This window comes from Nothobranchius furzeri, chromosome 8, assembly GCF_043380555.1.
Source record: "Nothobranchius furzeri strain GRZ-AD chromosome 8, NfurGRZ-RIMD1, whole genome shotgun sequence".
NCBI lineage: Eukaryota > Metazoa > Chordata > Actinopteri > Cyprinodontiformes > Nothobranchiidae > Nothobranchius > Nothobranchius furzeri.
The window spans coordinates 49,448,027-49,463,435 of record NC_091748.1 but is presented as its reverse complement, the minus strand read 5'-3'; the positions used below and the strand labels follow the sequence as shown (position 1 = coordinate 49,463,435).

General features: G+C 40.5%; 1 protein-coding gene across 3 annotated transcripts in view; it reads right to left on the bottom strand.

Moving 5' to 3' along the window:
• gatad2ab (GATA zinc finger domain containing 2Ab) overlaps nucleotides 1–15,409 on the bottom strand; it is a 47,245-nt gene that overhangs the window by 11,202 nt on the left and 20,634 nt on the right. For 2 of the 3 annotated variants that reach the window (XM_015971614.3, XM_015971615.3), the window contains exons 1-2: nucleotides 13,421–14,430; nucleotides 1–109 (exon numbers count right to left, since the gene is read on the bottom strand). The exon at nucleotides 1–109 is cut by the window's left edge and continues 200 nt beyond it. In XM_015971614.3, coding sequence (XP_015827100.1) covers nucleotides 1–109; nucleotides 13,421–13,503 — 192 coding nt within the window. In that variant the 5' untranslated portion in view covers nucleotides 13,504–14,430. Of the gene's footprint in view, nucleotides 110–13,420; nucleotides 14,431–15,409 lie in introns of those variants that run through there. The other variant, XM_015971616.3, reaches the window with a different exon arrangement.

The following is a 15,409-nucleotide window of genomic DNA, read 5'->3' as shown; positions in this document are numbered from 1 at the left end:
ACTGTCCATGTCCCCCAGGGGACTAGCAATAGTTGCATGGTCCCTCTCCAGAGCCCGTTTCTGGCTGCGCGTTTGACGCACAGCCTCTTCCGACATGACTTCTCTCACCCTGGAGATGGAGACAATACAAATTATTACAAAAAGGTGGAAACTGCTTTTAAAAATACAGACAAATAAGAAAACGGGACATGGTTGGGAAGAGAGAAAAAAATACAAACCCTTTAAAAGACAGAATTGACATTTTACAACCAGTTACACTGCTGTATGAATAAAAATGCTTCTTATGAGTAGAGCTGTTATCTCCTGTATGGCCAGTATATTTTTATTGCTGAGCACATCAACTGATAGAGATTATCACTTAGAGATCATTTAAGAAAGGAGAAGCCCTTAGAACCTTGTGAGGTTAAATTTGGGTCCAGATACTTTGACTCAAGTCCATACAGGGTCAGAAAGGAGTCAATACGATGGATACTGACCTTAGCAGCAGCCTTTGGCAGAGGGGCAGAGAGTCCAAAGAGTGACTACAGAAGCTAAACCCAATCAGCTAATCTGATTCCTCATCTAAAGGCTTTCATGAAGCCCCAACAAAAGGTACGTGACACAATTAGGTAGAGGCACACCGATTCTGGTTCTGAAGGCCAATACCAATTTCTGATTCTTGTGTCAGATTTCATATTAACTCATTCACTGCCATTGACGACTAATAAAATGATTAACTTATATAGATCTGTTACATAAACGCGTGAGGGGAGGGGGGTTGGGTGAAAAATAAATAAATAAATAAAGGGGAAAAGGGAACAAGTCTATGTATTAGGGCTGCACAATATATCGAAAAATTATCGTCATCGTGATAACCCCGGCTTTCCACAGGAGCCGTCAGCAGCACGTTACTGCAGCAGCACGTCATAGCTGCTGATAGGAACCGCTGTGGTCAACAGAACCTTTTCCACCGGAGCCGTCGGCAGCCGTCAGCAGCGCGAGTCGGCCGCGTCTCAGGAGCAGCATGTCGCGGCCTTTACGCGCTGGTTCTATTTTCTACGCGCGACGCCTCTGAAACGGGTCAAGTTCGACATTTTTGGGGACGGAAAGACAGGAAATCTGACGCGGAAATGGAGAGAAGCTACCGAGATTTTCAGAATAAAGAACGTACTGCCTTCCGGTTGCTTTACTTTTAAAAAAGGTTACTAACTGTGCGGCCCCGTGAGAAGTTATCACCTAGCTAGCGGTCTCCTTTGTTTTTCAGGTCCGTATTGGCGATTATCAAACGGACAGAACATAAAACACAAACCATGTTGTAATTTTCTCCTGCTTGTTGTTGTGTTTACTGACGAAGTCACTCGTGTGACTTCGTGCTCTGTCATGACAGCTGCTCCCCTGCTGCTTCGCGTCTCGTGGGAAGGGCCAAGCAGCAGCTTACGCGAGCAAGACGTGCTGCTGCAGTAACGTGCTGCTGATGGCTCCCGTGGAAACCCGGGGTAACAGGACGTGCGATAGGCCCATCGCAAAGCACGAAAAACTAGGGCTGTAGCGAAGCCTCAACGACGTCGACGGCTCGATTCTAAAAATTTGTCAACGTCAGATCCGGAAGTCGACGCACCGCGCCCACTTGTTGCATCCCCAGGAGTTTGTAAATAGAGGAGGAATCTGCCTGTTTTCCCTCTAGTTCGCCCTCTTCTCCGCCTTCACTAACATCTCCGCCAAATACCGAAGACCTGGAACAACGTCCGTCCACCACTAGATTATTTTCCTGTTTTGCCCGCCTTCGTCTCCCGGCAACGGACAACAACTTCCGGGGTCAGATGCGCTGCTTCGTCTCTACCGCAGATGTAGAACATCACCGGGAGCGTTTCTCCCTTCATTAAGGAGCTTCTTTCAGACATGAGGAGAGCTGGTTTGGTGGTAGCAGTCTCTCCTATGTGCTCGTCTGTTTGCTGCTGGGTGTTTTTGGTTTATTTAAACTTGGTAACTTGAACTTAAGGTTGGTAAAGCTACTGTTAGCATTTTCGCTAACAGCTTCTTGCGTTGGGATAAGCTGTTACGTTTTGGTTTAGAGTTAATCTTTTTTGTGGTGTAGATCTCCCTTTTATTACATTTAGAGTGTTGTGGGTTTTCGGTTTAGTGTAAAATATCACCTTGAGTTTGGTTTAACCGCCCAGTTTAGAGTTTGGACCTTTGGAGATTCTTATTTTGGTCCAAAACCCAGTAATCTTTGCCCAGTGGGACATCCCTAGTTATTTGTACTTTGTTTTAATTCCCCACAGGCAGAATTAGTTTTATTATTCCCAACCTGTGGATGGAAAGGTTTGTTTTTTTGTAGTTGTAAATAAACCTGATCATCATTTTAACTTTTAAATCCCGTTATTGTCCCTTCCTTTTTGCACACGAGCCAAACTCCCCAGGAAGAGTCGTAACATCACTCGCCTCACGCTCATAAGTGACCAAAACAATGCAGCATGGAGACACTTCATCTTTTACCACCTCTCAGGCAGCAGCCTGCACTCCCAAGTTCTACACGTCACCAGAACATAACCAACCACAACACAATAAAAGCAGTGTTATACAAAATGGAAGGCCTGTAGTGTTTATTCTCTTATAGTAAGAATTTATCAATTTTTTTTGAGAAATTTATTTGAGATTTTCTGGTTTTTGTTAATTGTGCAATAGAAAAATAATCATTAGATTAATTTTCTAAACAGTGATTAGAATAGTCGACTATTCGAAAAAAATAATCGTCAGAATAATCGTTTTAAAAATAATCGTTTACCCCCAGCCCTACGAAAAACGGCGATAAATATTTGGTTCAAACATTTCCATCCGTGTCATACATCAACTTTTTGTAAACCAGCTCTGTTGTTTACACGGAAGTATTATTTGACCAATCAAATGTAGCCCTTCTGATATGCGGCCAATCAGATGGGTCCGTTCACGTAATACGCCCGCCCCCTACGTAGACCCTTTTGGAAAGCAACACCCGAACATTTGCGGCGCCGTTCCCTTGTTCATCATGCTAGCTCAGAGCAACGAACGCACTTTGTGCTGAGGTTTCTGGAATCAGCGCTGCTTTCAAATGTGAACGTGACTCCGCTCAGTGTCAGTCATTTTTACCGGGCTGACTCCGACAAGTGCCGGTGAACCAACCCACCTTCATCCTTCATGTCGCTAGTGTTGCACCGGGTGGTGATGTTAGCCCCAGGCTCCGGTTAGCTTCCAGCTAAAAGGCTACAGCACTCTCCTCCCAGTCCCACCCTGCTAAAGAGGGCCTGGAAAAGTTCCCCCACATATCAAAGTGATTTTTCATTTATGAGCTTTTATAACCTTGTTAATCAGGATAGTTAATTTGCTGCTGCACATAAACTGTCAGTCAGAAGCTCTGCTAGCCGGTTATCTTAAGAGATGCTAGTTCAATTTGTTAGCTTGTTATCAGAATCATAGTTGCAGTTTCATCATCTGAGCTGCTTTTTAAGATCTAGGTAAACTTGTTCAATTTGGGGTTAAAAACAAACATTTTCACATATTTTCCATGTAGTTTTTTGCTAGTTCCTCTTCTGAAAGGTAGACAATTGTTTTTCTCTTTCCCTCAAAAAAATCTTAATATTCTCCTAGTTTGGCCCAGCACAGTTCACTTCCCAATTACAGCAACAGCCTTATATCATAACCACGTAAGTGGAGAAAATGTTCAGTAGCAATGAGAGAATTTGCTGTTGCATTTAAGTGATGTTAACTATTATTTAACATTTAAACTTACTTTCTGATGTTTTTTATTTATTCAAAAACCCTGGTAAGGGATGCTTTTCTGTATTTGGAGCATCAGAAAAAGTTTTATGGTGGAGGTGATGTTTTAAAGTCACTGAGAAACTGCATGCAGGCAGTTTGTTGTTTTGCTGCTAATACAGTAGCAGGTGCAGCTGCATATTTTTGCAATAAAAATGTTATGTTGTAATGGAATTCATGCATTAGTTTTTGTTTGCTTTGAACCCAGAGCAGACGTCACACGCCAGACGACATCAACACTGCATACTTTAGTATTTGTTCATTTATCGTGAGTAATTTCGATATCGCAATATTAAACAGGTTTTCCTAATATCGTGCAGCCCTAGTATGTATGTATATATGTATATAACTTTATGCTTCTTTCTGTGTAACTTGTTTTCTCTTTTTTTCAATTCATGGGTTGAGGTTGTGTTGGCCAACCAGTCCAGAAACTATATTGTTCAAATTTTTTAAGAATCATATATTATGATTGTTTCATTTGTATTAATGTTATTTTAGTGAAAAAGGGCAGATAACATAAGTTTTTCTTCTTTCTGTCCCCTTTTTCATTTTGGCTTTTAGCAATAAAGTTTTGTATTTTTATTTTAATGTCAATAAATGAAAATAAAGTTGAAAAAAAAATTGCAATTTTTTACTGTTTGAGCATCGGAACAAGCCCCCGCGCTGAGAGAACAAACACCTCAGCCCCGAAGCCTTTCTTCATCCGCATGCGTCACACGTCACATGATCAGGAAGCAGAACATCCATGTGTTAGATCGTTTTGGGCCGTTCCTGTAAAAAAAAGTGAGGTGCGAACCGGAATAGCGTCTGCCGATCACAATTTGACAACGGATTATTAAAGAAGGGATAATGCTTGAAATGCGAGGATTCTTCCTGATGTAAGAGGTGAGTCTCCGCTTTGTTTTGGCATCAACAACATCCTAGCGCGCAACGTTCTGTGACTCTTAAAAAAACAGTAAAAACGGTGAGAAAAGCTGGCAGCGAAGGCCGTTAGCGGTCAGGAAACCGCTGGCAGTGAATGAGTTAATGCTCAACGTAACTACTTTTTGTCCAAACTGGTTACAAATAAAGACTTTTGATTCGCTTACTAATGAACTTTTCACTACAGATGCTGCCATGTATAGACGTCCAACTCAAAGACGTCTCCCGTCCCTCTGTCTGAACCCTGAACGTTAATCCACATCTAACCAAGTAAAGCAAGAGCACAGAATAAGAGACCCACTTTGATTTTCTGGAGGGGGAAGAAATTACACATAAGGAGCACAACAGCACTGAACACTAGGCAACATTCACACCAAGCAAACAAATCCAAGTCATGCATGTTTGATTGAACAGGCACTCACATCCACACTTGAATTAATATTTCATGCTGGTTTATATCAAAATATATCATGCTTGTAAACATTTTATGTGAGGATGAGTACATACGTACAACTCATAAACATTTCTTGAAGAATTTATGAGTCAAACCACATCCCTGAAAAACCAGTTCTAACTGGTCCAGGACAGAAGCAAAGAATTAACCCAAGGAGAAACAAAGATTCCCAAAGATGATCCACACACGGAGCAACACAGGAGGAGCGAATTATGTCGTCAGAAGTTTGAACAACACAACCACCTCATGTAGAGGAGGGAAATGACATATTTTTGTGCTTGTTAAGTTTTACGATATCACATAAAATGCTGTCCTTCATGGTATCTGTTTAGTCTCAGAAAATACTTTCAGTTTGGGCTCATTAAACATTGTGGATTGTTTTCTCTGCTATGAGAGATGTAAAAGACTGAATTTATTTTAAATATGGTCTTTCAAAGTACACAAAAACCTACATAGTTCAACAAATGTGTGCAATGAGGGGAAGAAATTAAGCTTCAAAACAGCGTAATTTCATTTTTAATCCGACAACATAATTAAACCTAACATTTTCGATCTAGAAATGATAAAAGACATCATGTTTTGACGTTTATTTAGTTGAGTAGCTGATTCCTGGCTATAACACCTGCTAAAAAAGAAGAAAAGTAACCAATAAACTGGAATTCAGGATATAGCAACAGTACCTGGAGCTTAAGAATCAAGCTTCATTTTAATTATTATTAAACAAATTAAGTGTTTGATCTCTAAGGGTTGACATTTGCCAGAATATTATGCTAAAACGTTACCAAACAGACCCCAAAACAACTCTGCTGTAAACGGCATGCAGGTCTTCTTCTGAAAAAGTTTGTGAAGCCTGAGAAACACCCTGCTCTGGAGCACAGCAAGGACAGATGTGCCCTGCTGTCCCATCCCTGGAAACAAAGACCATCTATCTGACAGAGATGACAGCTTGTGTGAGGGTGGGTACTCTGCACACGGCACTTTCAAAGTCATACTTAACCAGCAAGTTGTAATAATGGCTGCACAGTTCTGCACTTTGGTGGCACACCATCAGATGCAAGATGACTAATAATCTTTTGAGGCTATGTAGTCAGATCTTGTATTCAGCATGGCAGTGGCAGTCCATTTCAGGTTTTGAAACATGTGGTTACCTTTGTCCAAGAAAAATAGCATCCGAATCCAGCCCTGGCTGGCCCACTGAGCCTGGATGTGCAGATTATAACTTGATGTGGAAATGTTTATTCTATGAAACAATGATTCAGACTGAGGTAGCATTCCAATGAGGAGATAGGGAAGTAGAAGCCAGAAACAAGTATACATTCATGAGCCTCAGAGACAACACTATTACTATGTCCAGGTGAAAACAATTCAAATGCAGTATGAGTAAACACTTCTTACGGTTGGCAATGAACTTCTAAAAGGAACAACCACCATTGGTCCTGACTAGAGGTCAACCATTATTGGTTTTTCTATTGCCGATATCGATGCTGATATGTAGGAGATGTGATCCGCCAATGTCCGCCATTGCCGATTTTTATGAGCCGATATCTAGATATTTTCCACCTTATCTTCATACTAAAATGTCACCAATAACATCAGTTGATACACAACATTTCTGAAGCTGAAGTTTTTTAACTCAGAATTTAACTAACTGTTAAATCTTAAGTTGCACTGCTCCGTGTTAAAGTCAGACACCTAAATAAAGTTAATTTGGAGCATTTATTATGCAGATGTTATTAGTGAACATAAAGATACATTTAAATAAAATTTAGCAACAGCACCTGGCTGCCGGAGGATGTGCCCGACTTTAAATATGCTTTACTAATGACAAATAAAGGCCAATGCCAATGTATAAAAACTGGTGAATATCACCCGATTTATTGGTCTACCCTAGTCGTGACAGTTTCAAATCTGTCAAAAAACACAAACACATGATACAAACATACCAGTAGTTTGTCCATTAGAGACATCCCAAGAAATTCACTCAAAAACTCAACTGGCAGCAGCAGCCATGTTCAAAGACGAATTTCCAATTTTGCGTCAAGAATCTAGTGTTGTCACGGTAACCGGTATAGCGGTAAACCCCGGTAAAAAAGTTGACAATAAAAATAACCGTCCAGTTTTTAAAAAACTATATTATCTCGGTGGGTTTACCGTGGCCGCGGTTTCGGCGCGGTGACCCTTACCAGCCACCGTCGCTTCAGCTGAAGTTCCCGCTGCGCGCACACGCACTTTTTAATTTGCAACGGCACCAAAACTTTGAAGCTGAAATAATGGCCGAAGGAGGCGACGGCAGCGCCCAGGACATCCATCAGCCCTCAAAGAGGACTAAATCGGAAGTATGGGCATGTTTGGGATTTCTGAAAAATGCTGAGGGACAGTTAATAGAAGACGGCTATCCCGTTTGCAGAACGTGCAGGAAACAAGTGTCTGCAGAAGGCAGCAACACTTCAAATCTCATGGCACATCTGCGTGACCATCACCCGCGTCTCCACAGCCAGTGCAAGGTAAGATAACATTAGCATTTTAGCTGAAATGCATGACGTGAGGACTTTTGGTTGAGGGAGACTGCAACGAGTCACTATATACTGCAGCCGCAGCGTCCTCTGCCAGCATTTAAACCGTGTCACGGACACCCTGTTGCTGGATGAAGCATCTTATTGGTTGATGATGAAGAGAAATATACAATTAGTTCCTTGTCATGGATTTGTTTACTTATTCAATGCCATTTATACTTGAACATTTGGATTTGATTACATAGTGTAGTAGTTATTTTAGTAATTTGTTTAAAGTGGCTATTTATTTTAAATACATATTTTTTAAGGTTGACTTGTACAGTGCTCAAGTCAAGTGTGGACTGGAGTTTTAGATTTTCATTTTGATAATGAAGAAAACAAGTATATGAGAAAACAAGTGGTGTTTCTTTGATTTGTTTACATATTGTTTATGTTTTGAATGTTTGGATTTGTATAATTTAAACCTGCACTGACTACTGTAACAAGTTCCAGAAAAATAAGCTATTTGTTCCTTTACTTGTGAAAAGTTGCACTTTTGCTAAGGCTTTGTGTTATTTTAGGTTTAATAAACACTGTTAAACCTTTTCAGAACTATTTCAGTTTGTGTAGAACAGGACTATCAATGCTTTCTGAACATATGCAACACCGTTTAAAAAATACCGCGATAATACCGAAAACCGTGATAATTTTGGTCACAATAACCGTGAGGTTAAATTTTCATACCGTGACAACCCTACAAGAATCTTCAAGTATGTAAAGTAGGGCTGCACGATATTGGCAAAACCTGCGATATGCGATAACTGTGATTAATACTGCGATGATATTACTTGCAATAAATAAAAACTTAACTCAGGAACAAAAATAATCAAAAACAAAAATAAAAAGACAAAAAAATCATAAAAATGAGAAAAGGAAAAGATGTGAGGAAATGGAAAAAGAAAATTAACAAGAAACGGCAATCAGTGGATCCCGGGAAAAGCAGAATCAGCAGAAAGAGCAGAACAAAGCTAACTCAGGTGTTTACTAACCATCAAAATGAAGTGCCGTCTGCCTCAAGGACGGGCATCCAACCTATGAGAACCCACCCAAGTTTCCAAATGGGTGAAGAGTTCCATTTGATTTGTTAAAAAAAACATCACGCTTCCGTTTGACAGAATGCATTATGTGTAGCTAGGGCTGGGGGTAAACGATTATTTTTAAAACGATTATTCTGACGATTATTTTATCGAATAGTCGACTATTCTAATGACTATTTAGAAAATTAATCTAATGATTATTTTTCTATTGCACAATTAACAAAAACCAGAAAATCTCAAATAAATTCCTCAAAAAAAATTGATAAATTCTTACTGTAAGAGAATAAACACTACAGGCCTTCCATTTTGTATAACACTGCGTTTATTGTGTTGCGGTTGTTTATGTTCTGATGACGTGTAGAACTTGGGAGTGCAGGCTGCTGCCTGAGAGGTGGTAGAAGATGGAGTGTCTCCACGCTGCTTTGTTTTGGTCACTTATGTGCGTGAGGCGAGTGGTCTTACGGGTTAAACCAAACTCAGGCGGTATTTTACACTAAACCGAAAACCCACAACACTCTAAATGTAATAAAAGGGAGATCTACACCACAAAAAATATGAACTCTAAACCAAAACGTAACAGCTTATCCCAACGCAAGAAGCTGTTAGCGAATATGCTAACAGTAGCTTTACCAACATTAAGTTCAAGTTACCAAGTTTAAATAAACCAAAAACACCCAGCAGCAAACAGACCAGCACGGAGGAGAGACTGCTACCACCAAAACAGCTCTCCTCATGTCTGAAAAAAGCTCCTTTATGAAGGGAGAAGCGCTCCCGGTGATTTTCTACATCTGCGATAGACACGAAGCAGCGCATCTGACCCCGGAAGTTGTTGTCCGTTACCGGGAGACGAAGGGGCAAAACAGGAAAATAATCTAGTAGTGGACGGACGTTGTTCCGGGTCTTCGGTATTTGGCGGAGATGTTAGTGAAGGCGGAGAAGAGGGCAAACTAGAGGAAGAACAGGCAGATTCCTCCTCTATTTACAAACTCCTGGGGATGCAACAAGTGGGCGCGGTGCGTCGACTTCCGGATATGACGTCGACAAATTTTTAGAATCGAGCCGTCGACTTCGTCGAGGCTTCGCTACAGCCCTATGTGTAGCAAACATTTGAGCTGACCATTCATTGCAATATTTATCTGTTCTTTGCGATATGCATATTGCGCATGCTGACATCGTGATAATGATATATTTACGATATATTGTGCAGCCCTATTGTAAAGCACATAAAGCTAATTCTCATTGTTTTAAGGAAGTGTGGGAGTGAGGCTGAGTAGGGTGTAATCTGCCTATATCCCGTCAAACCAGGAGTGAGGAAGAATTGGAAATTAAAAGTTTTAAAAGAAACGCATCAATCATAGCGCCTTGCCTTCTGACACCAGACTCTGAGGGGGATCTCATGTGGGATAAACACAAACCTATTTCTGATAAACAACAGTTTGTGGTTGAGAAACTGCAAAGAAACATACTTGAAACATTGCTTTTTTTGTGGTACAGTTTTAGAGCCAACAGGTTTTAAAGCTTGTCTTAAAAAATGTACGTATAAAATCATAGCAGTCTAAATAACCCATGTGGACCAAGGGGATAGGTGCTTTAATGACTCAACAACTCCAGCAAACAGCATGTCAACAGCAAAGTAAATCATCTAATCAATCTTCAGAAGACGCTGGAAAACACGGGTCAAGGGTCACATTATTCTTTTTAAACAAAATGGAAATCAGGTGACTTCAGACAAGAACGCTGTTTGTCACCCAAAATATCTAACAATGACCAGCAATGCACCACGTATACGTTTTCGCATTCCAAGTGCTTCATTATGAAGCACTTGGAATGCACATTTCAGATCAGTGCACAAAGTTCAAGATCAAAGATAACATGAGTAAATATAAAATACTGCTTTCAAATGATGGATTTCATTAATTAAAGAACAAAATATGTTTCAATCATTTTGGCTGTTTAAAAAGGTAAACTCCACTCTAATTGCTACCATACAATATCAGGTTTATTTATAAAGCACATTTAAAAACAGCATGACAGCTGGCCAAAGTGCTCTACAGTAGTAAAAAAAAAATAATAATAAAATATACGGGAACCCCCAAAAAACAACAAGATAAGAGTTCAGATAAAATGTTGAAAGGGATAATAGATTAGAAGAAATAAAAGATTTAAAAGAAACATCCCAGAGTAAAAACAAGGCCACAACAAAACATTGTAAAAGGTTAGCCCATGTCAGCAGGGAAGACACCACAGAGTAAAACACTAAAAGTTTGATTATTGATCAAAACCTAAATGATAAAAATAGGCCTTCAGCACCTACTTGAACCGACACAGTGACGGGGCCTGTTGAACACTGAGGGGGGGTGCATTCCAAAGTTTGGGGGCAGCGAACGTGAAGGCCCGCTCTCCACGGGATTTATATTTCATCTTTGGGATACTACTAGGGGTAGACCGATAAATCAGTCAGCCGATATATCAGCTGTGTATCTATGTACTGTTTTTGTACATTGGCATCCGCCAATGTTTGTCCTTAGTAAAGCCAAATTAAAATCAGGAGCATCCATGGGCAGGCCAGTGCTGTTGCAGAACTTTACTCTAATGCAACATTCACTAATAACATCTGCATAATAAATACTCTAACTTTATTTAGGTCACCAACTTTAACATGGAGCAGAGCACAAAGTTAAGATTTAACAGTTGGTTAAATTCAGAGTTCAAAACCTGATTCAGCTTCAGAAATGTTGTGCATCCACTGATGTTATAAGTGACATTTAAGGATGAAAACAGGGTAGAAAATGTCTAGATATTGGCCATGAAAATCAGTCCATAAAATTTTGCAATATATATCGGCCATCAGCTGACCATGTCTCCTATATATCGGCATCTGTAATAGAAAAACCAATATCGGTCGACCTCTGATTGATGCTATTTAGAGAAATGGGTCTGACTGGTGCTAGGTCTGTAGAATTAGGCAATCACATCAATAGAACTTGTCTGATAACATGAAGTTGAAAATACAACACATCATGCCTGGTTCTAAAGAAGTTTTAGAAGAGAAGCGGAACAAAATCTAACATTAATTTATGTTTCAAAAATGAGAAAGAGATGAGGCAAACTGGTATCAACGGATACGTTTAAAGACCAAACTGGTGGTGGCAGTGCGATAGTCTGCTCTGCTGCTTTGGGACCAAGATGTCTTGGTATTGCCAATGAAACCATGAAATCTGCTCTATACCAGAAAAACCAGAAAGACCTGGAGCAGAGTGTCCAGCTTTTATCTCATCTGAAGTTGACGTGGTTATGCAGCAAGACAATGAGCTGAGCAACCTAGCAAGTATGTGTATATGAAAAGCTCAAAAAAACAACAAAAACAAGGTTTTAAGTGGTCTGGTCAAAAGTCTGTAACTAAATGTCACAACTGTTCCTCACATATCAGCCTTTCTAGACGTTTTTGTTTATAAACCATGTGTGGGAGACAGTAATTGGTACATTTCACCCACTGAATAAATCATCTGAGAATGTACGTTTTAATTCTACCTTAATGAAAAACAATTAAGAAATTGACTTACTTATAGATTGAGTGAATACATGTGGTCCACACAATACAAAGAGTAAAGAAATGTTGGATACCAAGAACGATCAAGCATTAATATCAATAATACAGTCTTATTACTAATTAAAGCTGGAGCATGCTTGTCACCAGACTGTTCGATAAAGACTTTTACCTAGCATACAATTGTATCAACAATAGCAAAGACATGGAAATGAAAAAGATGGTGGATGGGGACCAGCCTGTAATAGGTTTTATGTGGCGGCTTCCTATCAAAAGACTAGAGAGGGAGAAGAAAAATGGGTCAATAGTTTCCCAAAAATTAAAAAGGCATGAAAACTGAGGAAATGTTTGAAAGAAAATACACATTACTGGGGCTGTGAATTTATTAAAAACTTAAAAACAACATGAAAAGGCCAATTGCCTCCAAAAATCAATACAGCTAATGCACTTAGATTTCTCCAAGAGGGACTCTCAGCCCAAATCATATTTGCACCACCCATGTGTACAGGACAGCGGGACAAGATGTGCTCGCTTGAGAGCAGCTGGAAATCTGTGACCTGAGCTGACACTCTAGGTTTAACTCCCAGTCACTCTCCTTTTGTGTCCAGCAGCTCACAGAGAACAGATCAATGGCACAAGGCTCGCCCCTCCCTCAGGTAGCCTGCTCGCCGCTCATCTCAAGCACTGTAATGATCCCCCCACTGGGACTGAACACAGCCAGCGAACACATTAACAGCCATTTTAACAAAATAATAATAATAATAATAAAAAATAAATAAATAACAGAAGCTTCTGAACTGTGTCCTTAGGGCTCTATATGAGGGGAAACAATTACACTGTCCAATAAACACAGTACAAGTATGAATTATTATTACCAACACTAGAAAATAAAGAAACAACTCATTTTTGGGTGGCTAAGGAGCAGCAGGCCTCGGAATATTGATTTAATCCCTCAAACTGCCAAGTATTTCACAAGTGGATTTGACTGAAAATGTGAATTAAAGGCTACAACTCCAAACTCACGAACACTAATGACCAACATGTCTTCTCAATCGCGCATCTTTCGAGCAATTTTAGATTCTGATGTCCCTTTCAAACATCATCTACATAATGAAAGAATTAAGATTAGACTACCTACTTGTGCACCAGACTAGGAATGGGGGCAGGGACCCAGCTGAGGAGGTGCCATGGTTGGGGGAGGGAGAAGTGTGCAGAGCGCATGTGGTTAGCTGAGCCATAATCTAACTGTACCCAAGTGAAAAATACTCTTCCTTGTCTTCTCTTTCTCACTCACAAGCTCACTCTTCATCTTACCCCTCCCTGCCTCACACTCACACGCACACGCGCACACGCACACGCACACACACACACACACACTCCTCTTCTCAGTTGTTCTGCTGTAGGCTTGGCCAGCCCAGAAGTCTCTGTGTGCGTATGTGTGTGTGCGTGCACACATGTGTGTGTGTGTGCCCCTACTGGTTGTGTCCCGAACGCCAAGGGTTAAGCCCCTGCCATTTTAACGCCACTGACAGATCAGGCCATTAGGGTGTTACCTAACAAAATGGAAGCCTTTAACCCTGAATTTGCCAGACTGCTTCTTTGTGTGTGTGTGTGTGTGTGTGTGTGTGTGTGTGTGTGTGTGTGTGTGTGTGTGTGTGTGTGTGTGTGTGTGTGTGTGTGTGTGTGTGTGTGTGTGTGTGTGTGTGTATGAGAGCCAGAGCTACACAGAGTGTATCTATGTGTGCACATGTCACCACCTGGATTCTCCCCCAGCAACATGACGACGACAAAGCACTAACAAGACCAGGAAGTGGAAAGCAGACTTCTGTATATGATCACGTAAGAATGCAGATGCAGTCATATTAAACCAAAAGAGTTTGGTCTTCTTCACGCAGACATGCTCGCCTTTGTTAATGTATCCTCTGCAGTGAAGAGAAGAAACATCACAGGCGCTTCTAATCTTGGTTCTGAGAAGCATACGAACACATCTTCTGAAGCACATCATTGTCTCAAGTCAGCTTAGTTGTGTTTTTAAGTCCATAACTTCAAAAAAATCAATATATGCATTTTCAACCACAAATGTTTACAAGCTATAATAATAATAATAATAAAAAAACTAAAGTTTTCCAAAAGTAATCCAAGGCAGGGCTAATCTCCAATTTCAGGCAAATTGCTTCCAAATGGTTACTCTGTAATCCTGTAAAACCAGAAGCGCATACCCTCATACAAACTGGAGGGCCAGGACACACGCAGGCTGCTATCAGATTACATTTCTTAGAAATGGATGGTTGCAGGAAGTGACCAGAGCAGAGTCAAGAGAGAGAGAGAGAAAAAACCAGACCATAGGGAATTTTAGAAAATAAATAAAACTTTATTTAAGAGGTTAAGTCTTAAAAACGGAAAATGGAGCCTATCAAAAGTTGCTTATGTAAGTTGTCCCACATTTTGAACTAAGCACATCTTCATCAGATGGGGTTAATCTAGGTTAGACCACAAAAAACATCTAGAGTCTAACAGTGAAATGAAAACAAAATTTAGGCCATCACATTCAGACAAGAAAACCACCCAAAAGTGCATTTGTTGAACACATTAGCTACATCTATGGTTCAGAAACCAAGTTGTAAGAGCACCAACCAAACTACATAAATTACTGCAACAATAACCCAACAGTATGAGCAAAGGGCAGTAATTTATTCAATGGCAGCCATTGTAGCCCTTTCATTCCTTTGCACACTCAAAGTGTCACTGACTACGTTTACATGCAGCCAATATCCGGGTTATGATCGGGTTAAGGTCGGTATTCGGGTTTCTGAGTTGATCAGAATAACCCGTTTACAAGCATAAATAGAAAGACTTACCCCTAACTCAATATGCGTCATTTCCGGTTCTTCTTGTTCCGGTATCCGTGAAAACAACAACATGTTTCCCAGTTCGGAAGAGATAGTGACCGCGTTTGTTTGCGCTTTAGTGCTGGTATTGACCCACCAGCAGCTCTTACTGCAACTCACCATGTTGCTCCCAACGTGTTGTTTACTTCCGGTGTTCTGGCGCGTACAAGACGTCTCGCTACTCAAAAGACCAATATTCCTTGCGAACAGAGCATGCGCAGAACACACGCTTTGATGGG